Below are 14959 nucleotides of genomic sequence, written 5' to 3'. Positions count from 1 at the left end.
GGAAAAAAATCTTTTTTTCCTGAAAAATTCCACATTTTGGAGTCTTCAAAAATATCAGTCTGAATTAGTAAAGTGCATATTCATGTTAAAATTTTGTTGTAATGGTCTAAAATCTGAAACAGTAGATAGACACTCCCTTGCACGGTGTGTCTTTGCACCTGCTAATTCGTGTCTTTATAAGCATCGTTTCATGTGAATTTTCTGTTTCAGTACCTTGTAAGTTCTAAGGAACACCTGGTATTTGTGGTGTGTTTAGTCCCATCAGGTGAAATACAGAGCTGCTTATGAGGACGTCATCAGTTGTGGACTCTTAAAGAAATAGTTTGTTTTAAAAAACGTGTTTGTAAACTGATTTTCAGTGTATCATATACTATTCTTGTTTGTTTCTCCACCACCCCATCTCCCCCCATATAGGAGAGGAGGAAATATTGGAACCAACATCTAAAATTAGTAATAAAGTGTTAGAAATATTTGAAATGCATATTTAATTATAAACTGAATAAAACACCAACGATGCTTCTACGAGACTGAAGTAACAGCTTTAGAGCTCATCCTTGTCATGAGTGTTTTATAACATCAATTCGACAAAACTGAGTTTGTTGTTGCATAAATAAGCATGACTGGGTTCTATATGAGCTGATTAAGGAAAAAATTTTAGTATTCTTCTGGCTAATCAGAAATGAAGGTTGAGGAAGGGGGCATGTTTTGAGACAAATTCATCTTCTGGCACACCTAATACTAGGAAAGATGCCACAGCTGGGAAACCAGAGTTAGACTGTGAAGCTTATCTCAGATGAAAGTTTTCATAGAGCATGGTGATCTGTTGATGGGTTTTGTCAGAAGTGCCCAATGTGGATTTGGGTTATCGAATATAACATTTCAGTGTAATGCTATTTAAACCTCACGCCTTTGTTTCTAGAATCCTAAAATTCTAGTACAGTCCCTGGCACACAGTGGATACTCACTAAATATTTTTTAAAAGAATGGTTGATTATCTTTGTTCGTGTCCTTTTCTTTGATGTTATTTTAGATTTTCTTCAGCCGAGTCCTTCTTTTGGGATATTGAAAATAATATAATCTTGAAACCCATTGTACCAAATACCTTGTTCTAAACAGTCTCCTCATCAATAACCTGCTAAGCTGCCCTCCTTTGTGAAGTAATTTTGCTTTTGTGTTTCATTATGGCCCATCATAGTCAGAATATCACCACTGAGGGTTTAACTTCAGTATTTTCTAGTTTGTTTTTCTGCTGGTTCCTTTTTCTCCCTAAATTTTAACCATCTGGACTACATGATAGTATAGTGAATTTGCTTAACTTCCCTTTAAAGTACTTTAAAAAGTGTTTTTAAAAATCATTAAATCTGCATCTTGGTAAGGATACACCAAAAATTCAGTTACTGGCTGTGTGTACAGGGAGCTGGGGACTGGATAGGAGAGAGATGTACTTTGATTGGGTGTCTTTGAAAGTTACCTTTTGAATTTTGTACTATGTGCTTGTTTTGTCTAATTTTTCAAATTCACTAACCTATGAATTTTTCATCAGCCCTTCCACTGCCACGTTTTATTGCCAGATTCTTAGATGTTATAATCAGCTCGCTCAGAGAACGCTGACGTCTTACCGTCACTTTCTGTCTGAGTCTCTTTCGGCACATCACTTAACCTCTCTCCACCTTAGTTATAATAATATCTGATCAGAGGGGAATACTGCCTCCTTCACTTGAATGCTGTGAGGCTCGGGAACAATTAGTGCCCAGGGGCTTCAAGCCGTGACCCTCTTTGCTTTGGGGACTCTTCCTTTCAGCCTTTCCCAGAAACGGCTTGGTGTTTGCAATACATTTTCCCTTCCCTCCAAAGTAACAAATGTTATACGTGGCTGTTAGGTACCCAAGTGGTTATAAACATGTGAATTTAATTCATAATAGATCTCTAAATGCAGAATAATAAGAAACATTTTGGATTTCATTCGAGGGAAATGTGCTGCTGCTACTGTTCAGTCGCTCAGTCATGTCCAGCTCTGTGCAATCCTGTGGGCTGCTCTGTCCGTAGGATTCTCCAGGCAGGAATACTGGAGTGGGTTGCCATGTCCTCCTCCAGGGGATCTTCCTGACCCAGGGGTTGAACCCAGGTCTCCTGCACTGCAGGGAGATTATTTACTGCTAAGCCACCAGGGAAGGCCATCTAGAAGTTGTGTTAAAGCACCCATGTTACACATGAAGGAACTGAGGCCCGGGCCTGTGCAGGCACACCTTGAGCCAGGGCCTTGCCGAGCAGCGGGACCTGTCAGCCTGCTGTGGGGCTTCCAGGCAGGTGGCAGTGCCCGAGGGCTGGGGAGGAGTTGAGTGTCTTCATAGTATAGATCTCCTCTCTTTCTAGAACTCTGCCATGGGTGCCGCCACGCCTCCCCCCCACCCCCAACACACACAGCCCCCCACCCACCTACCTTAGAGCTTGACTGGTGTGGAGGTAGGAAGACCTAGAGCTAGAGGGGCCTTTAGGAGTGACTTTTTTTTTTCTTCCACTTTTGGATTATAGTCTTCTAGACCTTTTTCCAACATCCTATAGAAAAAGATATAAAGAAACAACCACACAATTCCAAGTCATTGCAAAGAAATATTTTCAGTTATTCTCATCTTTGGATAAAGTATGTGACAAAGTTAGCTTGGATGTGAGTGAAAATAAGGGCTCATAGCTTTGGAATGTTCTTTTGTAGATGCTAGACTGTCATCCTTGAGATGTGAGAGAGGGATGTGAGATTTATTGTGCTGCGTGTATCCAGAGTCTAGGTGTTCTAATAAAAATGTCTAATTACATCTGCAGACCTCTTTAAACACTGTTTAAAAACAATGAACAAAACAAATGGACCTTTTGTTGGTAAACTTTTTTTTTTTTTAGTTGGGCCACCTTTCCCTTTTAGTTAATATTTGTAGAACTGAGCTGTTTATGTGTGGACGTGGATCTGAGGTCCAGAGATTGTGTATATATAATGATGCAATTTTTAAAAAAGTTTTTGTGTTTCATTAAAGATTTGAGGTATATTGGAGGGGCTGTGGAAGCAGCCAACCACTTTATATTCATGGAGAATTATAAAAATAGCCTTGATGCATTAATGTTTACATATGATCCTCAGACATGTAGACGATTTCTCCTTCTCAGGAAATAGTGCTTTCCTTATATAGTAGTTTTGAGTTCAGACGTGACTGTGCTAAATTAGAATAAAGAGAGCATCTATGGATTCTTAAAGGTGGGGCCTATACATTAGACTACTTGACATCTCTCCTTAGCCTCTGGAGCACAGTGGACAGTTCTTTTTTTATTTGTTGTTTGAATCACATATTACTTATTTTAATCCATGACAGCAGTGGTGGTGGTGTTTTTAATCTAAACTCAATTTCACAGCATTTCTCCTGTGGATTTAAATGTTGCCACTTAATTCTCCTGTGTTTATAGTTGGATGCTGAAAGCAAGAATGTTTTTAAGGTTAGGAACCTTTTCAGACAACTGTGATTTAACTTCACTAATGAACTCATATCAGACAAGAAGACAAATTCCAGACTATTTGTGCCTCAACCAACCAGCTGGGTGCATACCTCCAGGTACTGCTCATGTCTCAAGAAGTTTTTCTGCATGAACAGTTATCACCACTCCTTCTCTCATTCAAGTGGCAAGCCATGGCAAGAGTCTTTCTTTCACAGCTGTGTAGAACTCAGCTGTAAAATTAGATTTCATTGGCATAAAAGCACAGTGATTACTATCACTATTTACTCAGTACATTCTTTTTTCAACATTTTCTTTAGGTTCTTCCTCGCTTATCCAGGAGGCCCAGATTATATTCATATGAGTGAGAGAAACTAATAGGTTTTTATAGAGTTTGAGTAAACTTCTTTTTTCAGTTTTCATTTAATCTGTATGAAGTAAGCACTATAGGCAGAGGTGTTTTGAAAGATAATAGAGCAAAAAGAAACCTTGAAGGTGAATCTATAACCTTGTCATTTGGTAAAAGGAAGAATTAAGTGTCCAGATTTAAAGCTGATGATTGGTAAACCTCAGATTAGAACTCATGTTTTCCAGAACTCAGTCTTGGGGTCTCTCTGCTTTAGTGCTCTTATTGTTCCTCTAACGTACTGGTGGGCGTTTGAACAGTTTTTAGTGGAGGGGCTGTGAAAAATTCTAATAAGCATCTTTAAATTTCTCTCCATATCCTGTTTGAGGGCGCAGTTCGATTCAGTTTTCAGGAGGGCGTTTGCCTGTACAGGTGCCGTTCCTCATGGTTGCCTGCAGTGTGGGAGAGACGGTACAAAGAAAAGCACTGAACCACCTCCAGCCTTGCCTCCCAATGGCAGTGCCCCACATCAGGCTCCCAAGTGGCCACGTGCTTATTCCACACAGTCAGCGCCAATGCCACGGCCGCTGCTGTAGCTGTTACCAGAGGGAGAGAAAAGTCCTGCTTTCACAGTGGGGGGAACATGGTAGAAACTGGCTGATGTGTCTTGATGGATGAGCAGCTTTTTCTCAATTTCAGAGGTAAAGCAGGTGGCATCATGTTTCTATTTTGTTTTCATTTTTTTTTTCTATTGATGCTATTGTTGGTGTTTCTATAGTTATTATCAGAAAGCTGTTTCTCATTTTGCTCAGAAGGCTAGAACCGTTTAGAGAATTTCTAGGTCTTGAAGTATCAGTCAGGGGTTTATCTTTCAAAACCAGAATGGAGCAGGAAGGTAAGAGGTTTCTCTGATGAAAATAGCAATGATACTTTGATACCCCATTACTTATAAGAATGTGTATGCTGCTGCTACTGCTGCTAAGTCGCTTCAGTCGTGTCCGACTCTGTGCGACCCCATGGATGGCAGCCCACCAGGCTCCTCCCCGCCCATGGGATTTTCCAGGCAAGAGTACTGGAGTGGGTTGCCATTGCCTTCTCCAAGAATGTGTATAACTAACTTTTAAAAAACTTTTTCTTCTCTTTCTCTTTCAATAACTCTTTCCCTTCCTCATCTCTGCCTCTTTGTTTTCCTAAATCTGGCTAATAGGATGACACATGAGGAAGCTGTCAGTTCTTGTGACTGAGGGCATGTGTACACAGTGGCCACCTGTATGAGAAGGAAGTCCAGAAAGCAGTTTTTCTTTCTTTTTTCTGGGCTGTATGAGTCTCTGTCAAATTTTGACTTTTTAAGATTTTTCTTTCTTTACCACAGTCATGGCATATACAAGTGTGAATCAGCTGTACAAATGTTTGTTGTAATAAATTAAATTTTATTAGGCTTAGGTTTTTCTTTGGGAGTCATTAAGAACCTTGTAATCACTCATAAAACATTAGCTCTCTGATAATTATATTGTTTTAAAAGAGATACAGTAATTTCATAGTAACCTCTCACACCCATCTGCCTCAAACACAACACAGCAAAACAAAGCCCCACTTCTTTTTTTTGTGATTCAGTGAGTTCATCATATCATCATTTTGTCTACTAATTTTGACTCCTTGCTGTGTTGAATCGGGAAAAAAAATTTCTTTTCCTTATTACTATTTAAGAAAAATGGCTAGAACATTTTCCTGGTGAGTTTGTGACAATTTTCTGACATGTGGTCCAGAGTAGATTTTTACTGTTAGAAGTCAGTAAGTATTTTTAGCAGAGAAGGAGCTTTTGTTGAAGTATGAATCAAGCTATGATTTTACTAATGTGCCCAAGAGCATATTCTTCTCAGGCTGCAGAACAGGCAAGTAGCAAGCAAAACGTTTTCATGCTGCTTAGATTTTGTGAAGGTGATTGGTTAATGTATATTTTATTGGAAAAGATTCAAGCTTTATGGAATCACAGTTAACTTTTAGTGGTATGAATTCTGAGGGCTTCTCTCATAGCTCAGCTAGTAAAGAACCCTCCTGCAATTCAGGAGACCCCAATTCGATTCCTGGGTTGGGAAGCTCCCCTGGAGAATGGATAGGCTACCCACTACAGTATTCGTGGGCTTCCCTGGTGACTCAATGATAAAGAATCTGCCTGTAATGCGAGAGACCTGGGTTTGATCCCTGGGTTGGGAAGATCCCCTGGAGGAGGGCATGGCAACCCACTCCAGTATTCTTGCCTGGAGAATCTCATGGACAGAGGAGCCTGCCGGGCTACAGTCTCTGGGATCGTGAAGAGTTGGACATGGACTGAGCAACTAAGCACTGCACACATGGTATGAATTCTGAAGATGGTTTTATTTATTAGATTATTTGCATAATTGCTTTATAGGTCTTAATTGATTTCTATACATCGATTTCCCATTCATCAAGAAACCCCTTTTGCTTCTGAAAGTGCATTTGAATTGCAGATAGAAGCAAAAAGTTAAAATTGATGATGTGGTTTTTTTTTTTTTTTTTAAGAAAAAATTAAGGTATGATTGACACAATGCTTTCTTCTTATTGGTTCTCATTCTACTTTTACTTTTTCTGCACTTCCCTGGGATGGTTTAGAATAGGTCAAAAGTCAGGTGTAGGTAAAGTGAGCCTGGGAGCCTGCACCTTGGCGCTGCCCTGAGATTTAACTCAGGGAGTCCATCTCCTTTCACCCCGCGGGGTCATTTCATTTGGCACTGATGGTTTTGCTTTGTTCCTTTTGGTGCTCCTGGGGTTCTTTTCCTCTTGTCATCTGAAACTAATTTGTGTACTGTACTGCTCACTCACATCTTGAATTAATGTAAGGAAATTTGGGTCATTGGCCCATGGAGTGAGGTGCGGGACATTTTGTTACTCATTTGAAGGCCAGGCCCACAGACTTAAAACTCTCCCAGCAGTGATGAAGGCTTTGATTTTTTTCAAGTTAGAAATTCTTCCTAGTATATAACTTCTTTCTCTGGCCTTTGGAAATGGATCTGTGGTTCTCTCCTGAGAATCAGTTTTCTTTTTTAAATTAAATTGGCCGTATGTTTCTTAGTATAGTTTGGGGCCAAAATACCATGGAAAACCTTTTTAGACTTGGAGTGAGGGAAGCAAAAGAAAAGGAAAAAGTAATAACTCAGTGCCTAGAGTAATGTAAAAACTGAAGACCCTTTGTAATATTATTTTAAAGTAAGGTGTTTTGTAAAAGCTTTAGGGTCATATTTGGACAGAACTAAATGTCTTACTAACAGTGAGGATCTGTTGTTCAGCGTGCCCAGCCCCCATCCTTGCCATTAGCGTACTTCTTTGGCGCTGGGCCTCCCTGCAGGTAAGAAAGGAAACAAACGACTTGCTTTCAAGAGGGAGGGAAGTCAGCTGCAAGTGCTCACGTGGCATCCCTTCCCTGTCAGTCAAAAGAACAGAACTGGCCAGGCATGAAGCACTTGTGGTTTTATGCTAGGATGTGTGGTTAGGGGAGAGGTTGTGATGGCCTGTGGTTGTCACTGAATTCTTTGAACTGGAAGCATGGGTAAGTAAGAATTAAAAAGAATAGCACTGAAACCTTGGAGCTCTGTGTGTGGAAAAGAAAATATTCGGAGCATTAGAAAAAAACATCGTAGTAGAGGTCCGGAGAAGGCAATGGCACCCCACTCCAGTCCTCTTGCCTGGAAAATCCCATGGATGGAGGAGCCTGGTAGGCTGCAGTCCATGGGGTCGCTAAGAGTCAGACACGACTGAACAACTTCATTTTCACGCACTGGAGAAGGAAATGGCAACCCACTCCAGTGTTCTTGCCTGGAGAATCCCAGGGACGGGGGAGCCTGGTGGGCTGCCGTCTACGGGGTCACGCAGAATCGGACACGACTGAAGCGACTTAGCAGCAGCAGCAGCAGTAGAAGTCATCTGTTTTCCATTGGTTTATTCTGATTAGTTTTGTAGCACATTTATTGACTCTATATTTGTAAAGGGGACTTCCCTGGTGGCTCAGATGGTAAACCGTCTGCCTACAATGCAGGAGACCTGGGTTTAATCTCTGGGTTTGGAAGATCTCCTGGAGAAGGAAATGGCAACCCACTCCAGTATTCTTGCCTGGAAAATCCAAGAATGAATTTATTGCGAAAACTCGGTGGTGTGTGAGGACAGTGTGGATGTGGAAGAGCCTTGAGTAAAATGCATGAGTTCTGTGATTGCTTTGGCCTACTCAGATACACATCTGTCTAGGGCAGAAGGAACCCAGACCAGGATAATGAGGGTTTTGTCAGGATGATTTCTCTTGAGACTTTCTGACTGACATGAAAAGCGGTTACAGCTCAGTCATCCAGGGATCACGGATGCAGGGCACAGAGTGGAGCTTCTGAGACCCCAGAAACCACTCCTCTATGTGTATAGAACTAACAACCTGGCTTCCCAGCCCAAGGAAGATTAAGATAGCAAATTGAGTATGATTCTCAGAGTTGAGGAGGTGTGGTTTGAGGTATAACCTAATGAGGAAGAGAGGAAAAAACAGAATTTAAACATAAGAACTCAAAGTAGGGGTGAATTTCTCTGAGTAGGTAAGGTCAAAATGCCTAGGAACTCCCTACTATATCACCTTGTGACTGAGCATAGTATTATAAACAGTGACCCTACATCCCTAATAAAAAATAAAGTTATGGCCAGCCTGCTCTATAATGAAGTTAGAAAATGTATAATTTCCACCCACAATCTTGGCAAATAAAGTTTTTGGTCCTTAAAGTTAACTGTTTGGATAGTAAGCCTTCTACATTCATTGCTTCATTTTAAAAATTCCATTTAAAAAGTTCAGTCATCTTTCTTAGGCATGTCACATTCTCCGGGTCTCCTCAGAGCAGTGGGGCTGAGGCACACCTGTTTAAATTGAGTACATGTGTAGTTTTGTGTGGATTACCAACCAAAACAGAGGAGACTCACTTTTTGGGGGGAGTGGTCACCATTTAATTATTGATGCATGGCAAGCCTTCCCCAGTCTCTTAACCTTCTTTAATTGTCAATGGCTAGGGCCGAGTGGTTTTCCCAATTTGCAGCCTGAACATTTGACTTTGTATTTGGAAAAGTCATTACTTCCTCCCAACCTATCTCCATCCCTAGGAAATAACCAAAACTAGGTACTAACCATAGTACAGTATTGCTTTATACCCTAAGTCTTATGTTTTGCATCTATGGTTTTCATTCTTTTATAATTCTTCTTCCTGCCTTTTCTCTTGTCCTTTCGACAGTCCATGGCACTAAATGGTTTCTGTTCCATGATGATTTAAGGACCGGTTGCCAGGCAGTTGCCTTGTTAAATAGCTGGGCATTATCTTGCCTAGAGATAATTTATTACTTTTTTTGTAGGGCCCTTGAATTCCAGGCAAATGAACGTATCCTCTGTATGTGCATGGCGTGTAGAAAGGGTATTTACACCTTGTTGACTGTGAGAACCACCCCATCTAGATCAATCTCTGCCTTGTATTCTAGGCAGGATATGGAGTGTAGAAAGGATATTTACACCTTGTTGACTGTGAGAACCACCCCATCTAGATCAATCTCTGCCTTGTATTCTAGGCAGGACAAAGCCTGGTTTGCCTCTGGTGGATCTCTTGGGGACTAGAAAATAGGCCTTGGATTTGTAGCAAGCTGGTGTCCGAGGGTAAAGAGGATTAACAACTTTGGTTATGAGAAGTGAGACTCTATGGCAGAGTCTATTCATTCTTCCCTTTTTCTCTGTGATTAAAGGTCTGGTTGTTGGCTGGTTGCGTTGGGGCACTAGGGGTGTGGTGTTTATAAGTTCCCACTGTATGCTGTCTAAGGAGTTGATTGTATATATAGTTGACTTTTTTATGCACAGTTCCCCATCTTCCCCTGGCTTGTTCCCCTCTAAGTAATTTGCAACAACCACTGCACATCTGTGAGGCGGATAATCTATCATCTAGTAGGAAAGAAATACAGGACTCAGGCATCTTTTTTTTTTGTATGGAATAGCTACATTGCCCAAAGTTGCCTATATGAGTTTCAAAACAAATGCAATTATTTCTTTGTGCCAGCTGACTTTGTTTCTCTGGGATTTTTTTCAACTCTGTGTGGGCTCCCACCTTCTCTCATCTTACATTTATTAAGACTTTCATGGAACTAGGAGGGGATCTATCCTTTTATCCCACAGTTGCAGAACCTGGAGTTTAACTACCCAACTTGGACCTGACATTTGTGCTTAAGAGCGCCAGCCCGTGGGGCTGGATTGCTGTATTTTGATGATAGCAAATCCTATTGTTTATCATGACGCCAACCAGAAGGTGTCTAAAATTGGAATTGTCAGTGTTAGGTATAATGTTGGAGTTGAGACATTCTTTGGTTTTAGCGATGGGTGGTTAGGAATGCCTGAACTTTTTTTCACTAGATCACAATTATGTCCTACTAGTACCTCTGTGCACTGAATGAAAAGAGGGTAGGTTCCATCCTTATGCTTGTCTGTGAGCTGATCAGGACTGTCCCTTGTGGGAGAGGGCTTTGGTGCTCACTACTTTAGCAGAGGGGAGGACAGAGGACAGAGCCACAGTCTCCATCATCTCACCAGCAAGTGCTTTGGGACTCTTCCTTGGAAGGAGTGAGGAAAAGGTGGGAGTGAGTGTGGAGTGCTTCTTTACGTGCAGATGCTTTATTCTCAGACCCCTCATGTAAATTACTGCCCTGTTTATTCAACCTCCAGTGTTGAAGAATCATTAGATAAGACACCACGCTTAAGAAATTAGGCCTGTGTAATACCAGTTTGAGGAAAAGTAATCATTTCTCTCCTCGTGCACTTGTAGGGTTAAGTATATTTGAAATAAAATTGAAATGGATATTAGTACTCTGTTAGTAGTACTACTCAAAATCAAGCAGTTGATGTCTTCATGGTGTCAGTGGAAGTTATCTTGGTTAATTTTATTGTGAAAAAAATCTGTTTCCTACATTAGGATAAACTATTGGGCTTTGAGTTTTGTATTTTTATTTGCTTAGAAACTGAGTAATTGCCTCATAAAACAGCATGATGGTACTGTTAACACTGAATTATAAGACTTGTTATTATAGAATGTGCTTCCCTAGTTGGGAAATGACTTTGTTGTTTTGGTACTTAAAATAATTAGTTTTTCCAAATGGGGTTATAATGAATAGTGTAAAATTTTACCGATTTAAAATAAAAAATTTATAATCTCTTGGGTGGTTTGTATGCATCATTTGATACTTCCAGGGAAGGGATTTCTTTTGGGTGGGCTTGAGGGGAGGGAAATATATTTAATGTTCAGAATGGAGGTTTTAAGAAATATTTCTGTCACACTTGAGACAAATTAGAGATAGTCATTAAAGGACTTGACCTGCTATTTTGCCTGATTTGGATATTGAGTATTAAAGGATAAAAGTCTTGAATTTGAATTTTTGGGAACTTTATTATAAATGAGAAAAAATTTAAAATGGACTACATGGCAGTTTATTTCTGAACTGATTTAAAATAGTGTGTGCACGTGGGTATTTTTCTCCTTTGTCTATGCTATTAAACTTTTTGTGGCAAAAATTTTAGACATAAGTGAAGGATGGGTAAATACTTCTTAAAGAATACATATCTTAAATAGGAATTTATTGTGTTCCTGCTGTTTTATTGAAAAGCTAGATAGTCGTGGCAGGTACTATTATGGAATGAGAGTGGGCTTTGTGTTGTTTTGAATTCATACATGAAAATCATTTATTCTGTGGAAACCATGAAATGTGCCTGTAAGCCTTACTCTGTACAAGGTACTATAGGTGCTGTCAGGCACAGGGAAGTTCAAGATAGGCACAAGTAATAAAGCTGCAAATAGGCAACAGGATAAATGCAGTTCAAGGGGATGATGGGAGAGAGAATTAGAACTTGATTAATTACTGAGTTAATAGCAAGGTCAGAAATTGCAACAACTGCAGTGTAGGTAGTTAACCTTTGCTTGGAGTAACTGCTTATGAACAGTATTTTGATCCTAGTGAAAGAGAAAAACTTTTCTTAGAAGTCATGCTCTTTGGCTTCATTTTTTGTAACTACCTTAGGGATAGCATGATAAATGTTCATTTGACACTTCTATCTTCTCAAATTATCTCATTTTATTCTGAGGAATATCTCTGGGTTTAGGGGACTTAAATTTCTAAATAACAAGGCTGAGGAACTGGAGGTTGTGTTTACTTGACTGCTTAGAGACTCAGGTCTGTGGTCTCCAATTTCAAGCTGTTTTTCTTGGGTTTTGCTGTCTGTGCTTAGTTGTTCAGTCATGTTTGACTCTTTGCAGCCCCATGAACTGTAGCCCATGAGGCTCCTCTGTCCATGGAATTCTCCAGGCAAGAATGTTGGAGTGGGTTGCCATTCCCTTCTCTAGGGATCTTCCCAACCCACGGATTGAACCTAGGTCTCCTCATGGCGGGCGGATTCTTTAACAATTGAGCTGCCTGGGAAGCCACCCTGGGTTTTGCTTCATCCCTTCTAAATCCGACACCAGTTGGAAGAATTTGAGTTTCAGCTGACCTCATGACAGTGCACTTAAATAGCTGACTTGTTACAGGTGAATTTTTGTGGTCTTGAGTTCTTTTCACAAAATGGTGATTTTCTTGCAGGAAGCCAGTTGAGGGAAATTCTCCATGAATGTACGTCACAATGATGATGACCGACCAGATCCCTCTGGAACTGCCACCATTGCTGAACGGAGAGGTTGCCATGATGCCTCACTTGGTGAATGGAGATGCGGCTCAGCAGGTAGGTGCATTAAGAGAGGATTTAAGTTGTCCAAGTGGGAAACATTAGCCCAGAAATTGTTTTATTTTGAGATTCAAAGATCTCTGATCTTGAACCTTTGTCATTCTCTAGAGGTCGTTTCCATTGTAGAATCACTATATGATTTTTTAAAATATCAGAAGTTGTAGTTTTTGAGAACAGCAAACTTTACCTAATCCATCTGGTATTCTTCAAGCATCAAAAACAAGTGTCTGACTTTTGAAATGAATCATTTTGAAAATATGTAAAAGTTTTTGGAATAAAGTAGTGTTTACTCATGTCGTGTATTATACTTGACTGATTTTTCCTGATTGGCCAGAGCAGGATGCCCAGAGGTCGGGTCAGGTTTTGATCTCATCCAGGAGGTGACTGACCCCGACAAGACACACAGGTGTGTGTGAACCCACCCTGGCTCCTGGAGCAGTCCTTCCAAGTCCTGGCTCCAGGGCAGCAAGTCTGCTGCTGTGAAAATCATAGTCATTGTTTTCTGTAAGACTCCTTTCTTTGTCACTAGCTACTTAACATTGCAGAGTAGAAAAGTTATTCCTGAGCTCATTCCTTTAGCACTTGGGAAAAAATTTAAACAGTAAGTAAAACTTCAAAAATTATTAGAGACAGATATTATCTCTGATAACATAAATTTTTTCTCAGCTCCCAAAGTCCACCATCTGATCAGGGCCAAGGTCTGTGAGCTGGTTATGGGCTGGGAAGTGCAGCCTTCTCTGTATTCTGCCTTCTAGGTCTCCCCTTTGGTACCCCCTGGTCCCGCCTGAGAGGGAGCTTCCCAATGCATGGAAACGCTTCCTCCTTCACCATTCCTTCCCTCCCTCGGGGCACAAGCTCCTCTCTAGAAGTTCTCTGTTGTCTCTTCCCTTTTTATGTCTTTATCTTTGTCCTACCTCATTCCAGGGAGCTTAGCCTGTGCCCCTAGAGGCCTGGAGTCTTTTGCTGTCACCTAGAAGTTGCTTTGTAGGAGTGGTTCCATATCTTGATGAGTTATTTGTGGAGAGGCTGGTGATCTCCCCTGTCTCCTTGTCTTACTCCTCCGCCATCTTCTTCCACTCCTGAATTTTTTAATTGACTACTAAAAGTGGTTCCATCAGTCTGGTACTAAATAAATGCCACTTTTTATATTTGTATAGTTCTTTAGAAGTATAAAAGTAGGTGTCTTTGTTTTATCGAAAGTAGAATTGGGAATGATTGCTTGGAAAATATTTATGCAAAATATATTAATAATTCAGATAAGTTAATTGGCCATTTGATGTCAGTCCGCCCCCCGCCCCGCCCCTGTCTGTCGTACTACATTAACACTCTATCCAGCATAGTACATTAATACTTTGTATATACGTCTGATGGGTCTTGCTTTGCTGTTTAATGATTTATATATGTTACTTTCTCCTGCATTAGACCGTGAACTTCTTAAGAGCAAAGAATGTCTAATAGGTGCTCAATAAATGTTTGTCAGTTGAATAAATTTCTTCCTGTCTTGCCACTGATGGAAGTACCTCCTTTCCTGACTCCTGATTCTCTCTCTTGGCTCATTTCCACCAATCCACTGTTAGATCTTTTATCTTAAACACACAAATAGCTATACCTCTGGCCCACTCAACAAAAACAACCCCCCCGTTCCTTGACTCCACATTCCCCAACCCCCCTGCCCCCAGTTATATCTCATATCTCTGCTCCCTTTACAACAGTACTTCTCTAAATAGAGCCTCTGCTTCCTTGCCTCCATTGCTCTTCATTTCCAGAGCCTCCACTGGCTGCTCCTCCTCTCTGTGTTCTAGACTATCAGCAAGTCCTGTTGACCTTATCTCAGGAACGTTGCTGAAACCATATTTTGCTATGTCTACTTCAGTTCTGTGACTGTTCCTAGATTCTGAGCCAACATTGCTCACCAGGGGTAGGATGGTTCTTCTCAACTGGTCTTGCTGCTTTTACTTTTGCCCTACCAGAAAACATTTGCCACACATCAATCTGCTAAAACTGTAAAAATGTACCATGTCACTGCCCTGCTCAGAGCTGTCCTGTTCACCTGAGATGAAATCTGAGTGCAGCCCTGCAGCTGGTCAGCCTCCTGTGACTAGTGCTTGCCTCTCTCCCTCATCCTCTCACTGCTCTGCTCCGGCCCAAGGTCTCAAAATGCCATGAATAGTTTCAAGGTGCATGTGGTGTATGGTTTCCTTTCTTTTCACTAATTAAACTAATTTAAAAAAGGGCTAGTTGGTTCCTGACGGTTCATGGTCAAGACTTGGTGCTTCTACTGCTAGGGGTGCTGGTTCAGTCAGTGGTTGAGGAACGCACGTGCCTCAAAAAAAAAAAAAAAAGAGAGGTGGGGTCAA

The 14959-nt window shown here is 40.8% G+C and overlaps 1 protein-coding gene across 10 annotated transcripts in view; it reads left to right on the top strand.

Moving 5' to 3' along the window:
- FNDC3B (fibronectin type III domain containing 3B) overlaps positions 1 to 14959 on the top strand; it is a 358677-nt gene that overhangs the window by 60926 nt on the left and 282792 nt on the right. For 9 of the 10 annotated variants that reach the window (XM_024992081.2, XM_024992092.2, XM_005201696.5 and 6 more), the window contains exon 2: positions 12461 to 12599. In XM_024992081.2, coding sequence (XP_024847849.1) covers positions 12485 to 12599 — 115 coding nt within the window. In that variant the 5' untranslated portion in view covers positions 12461 to 12484. Of the gene's footprint in view, positions 1 to 12460; positions 12600 to 14959 lie in introns of those variants that run through there. The other variant, NM_001206211.2, reaches the window with a different exon arrangement.

This window comes from Bos taurus, chromosome 1, assembly GCF_002263795.3.
Source record: "Bos taurus isolate L1 Dominette 01449 registration number 42190680 breed Hereford chromosome 1, ARS-UCD2.0, whole genome shotgun sequence".
Classification (NCBI taxonomy): domain Eukaryota; kingdom Metazoa; phylum Chordata; class Mammalia; order Artiodactyla; family Bovidae; genus Bos; species Bos taurus.
This window is presented reverse-complemented; position numbering and strand designations above follow the sequence as displayed.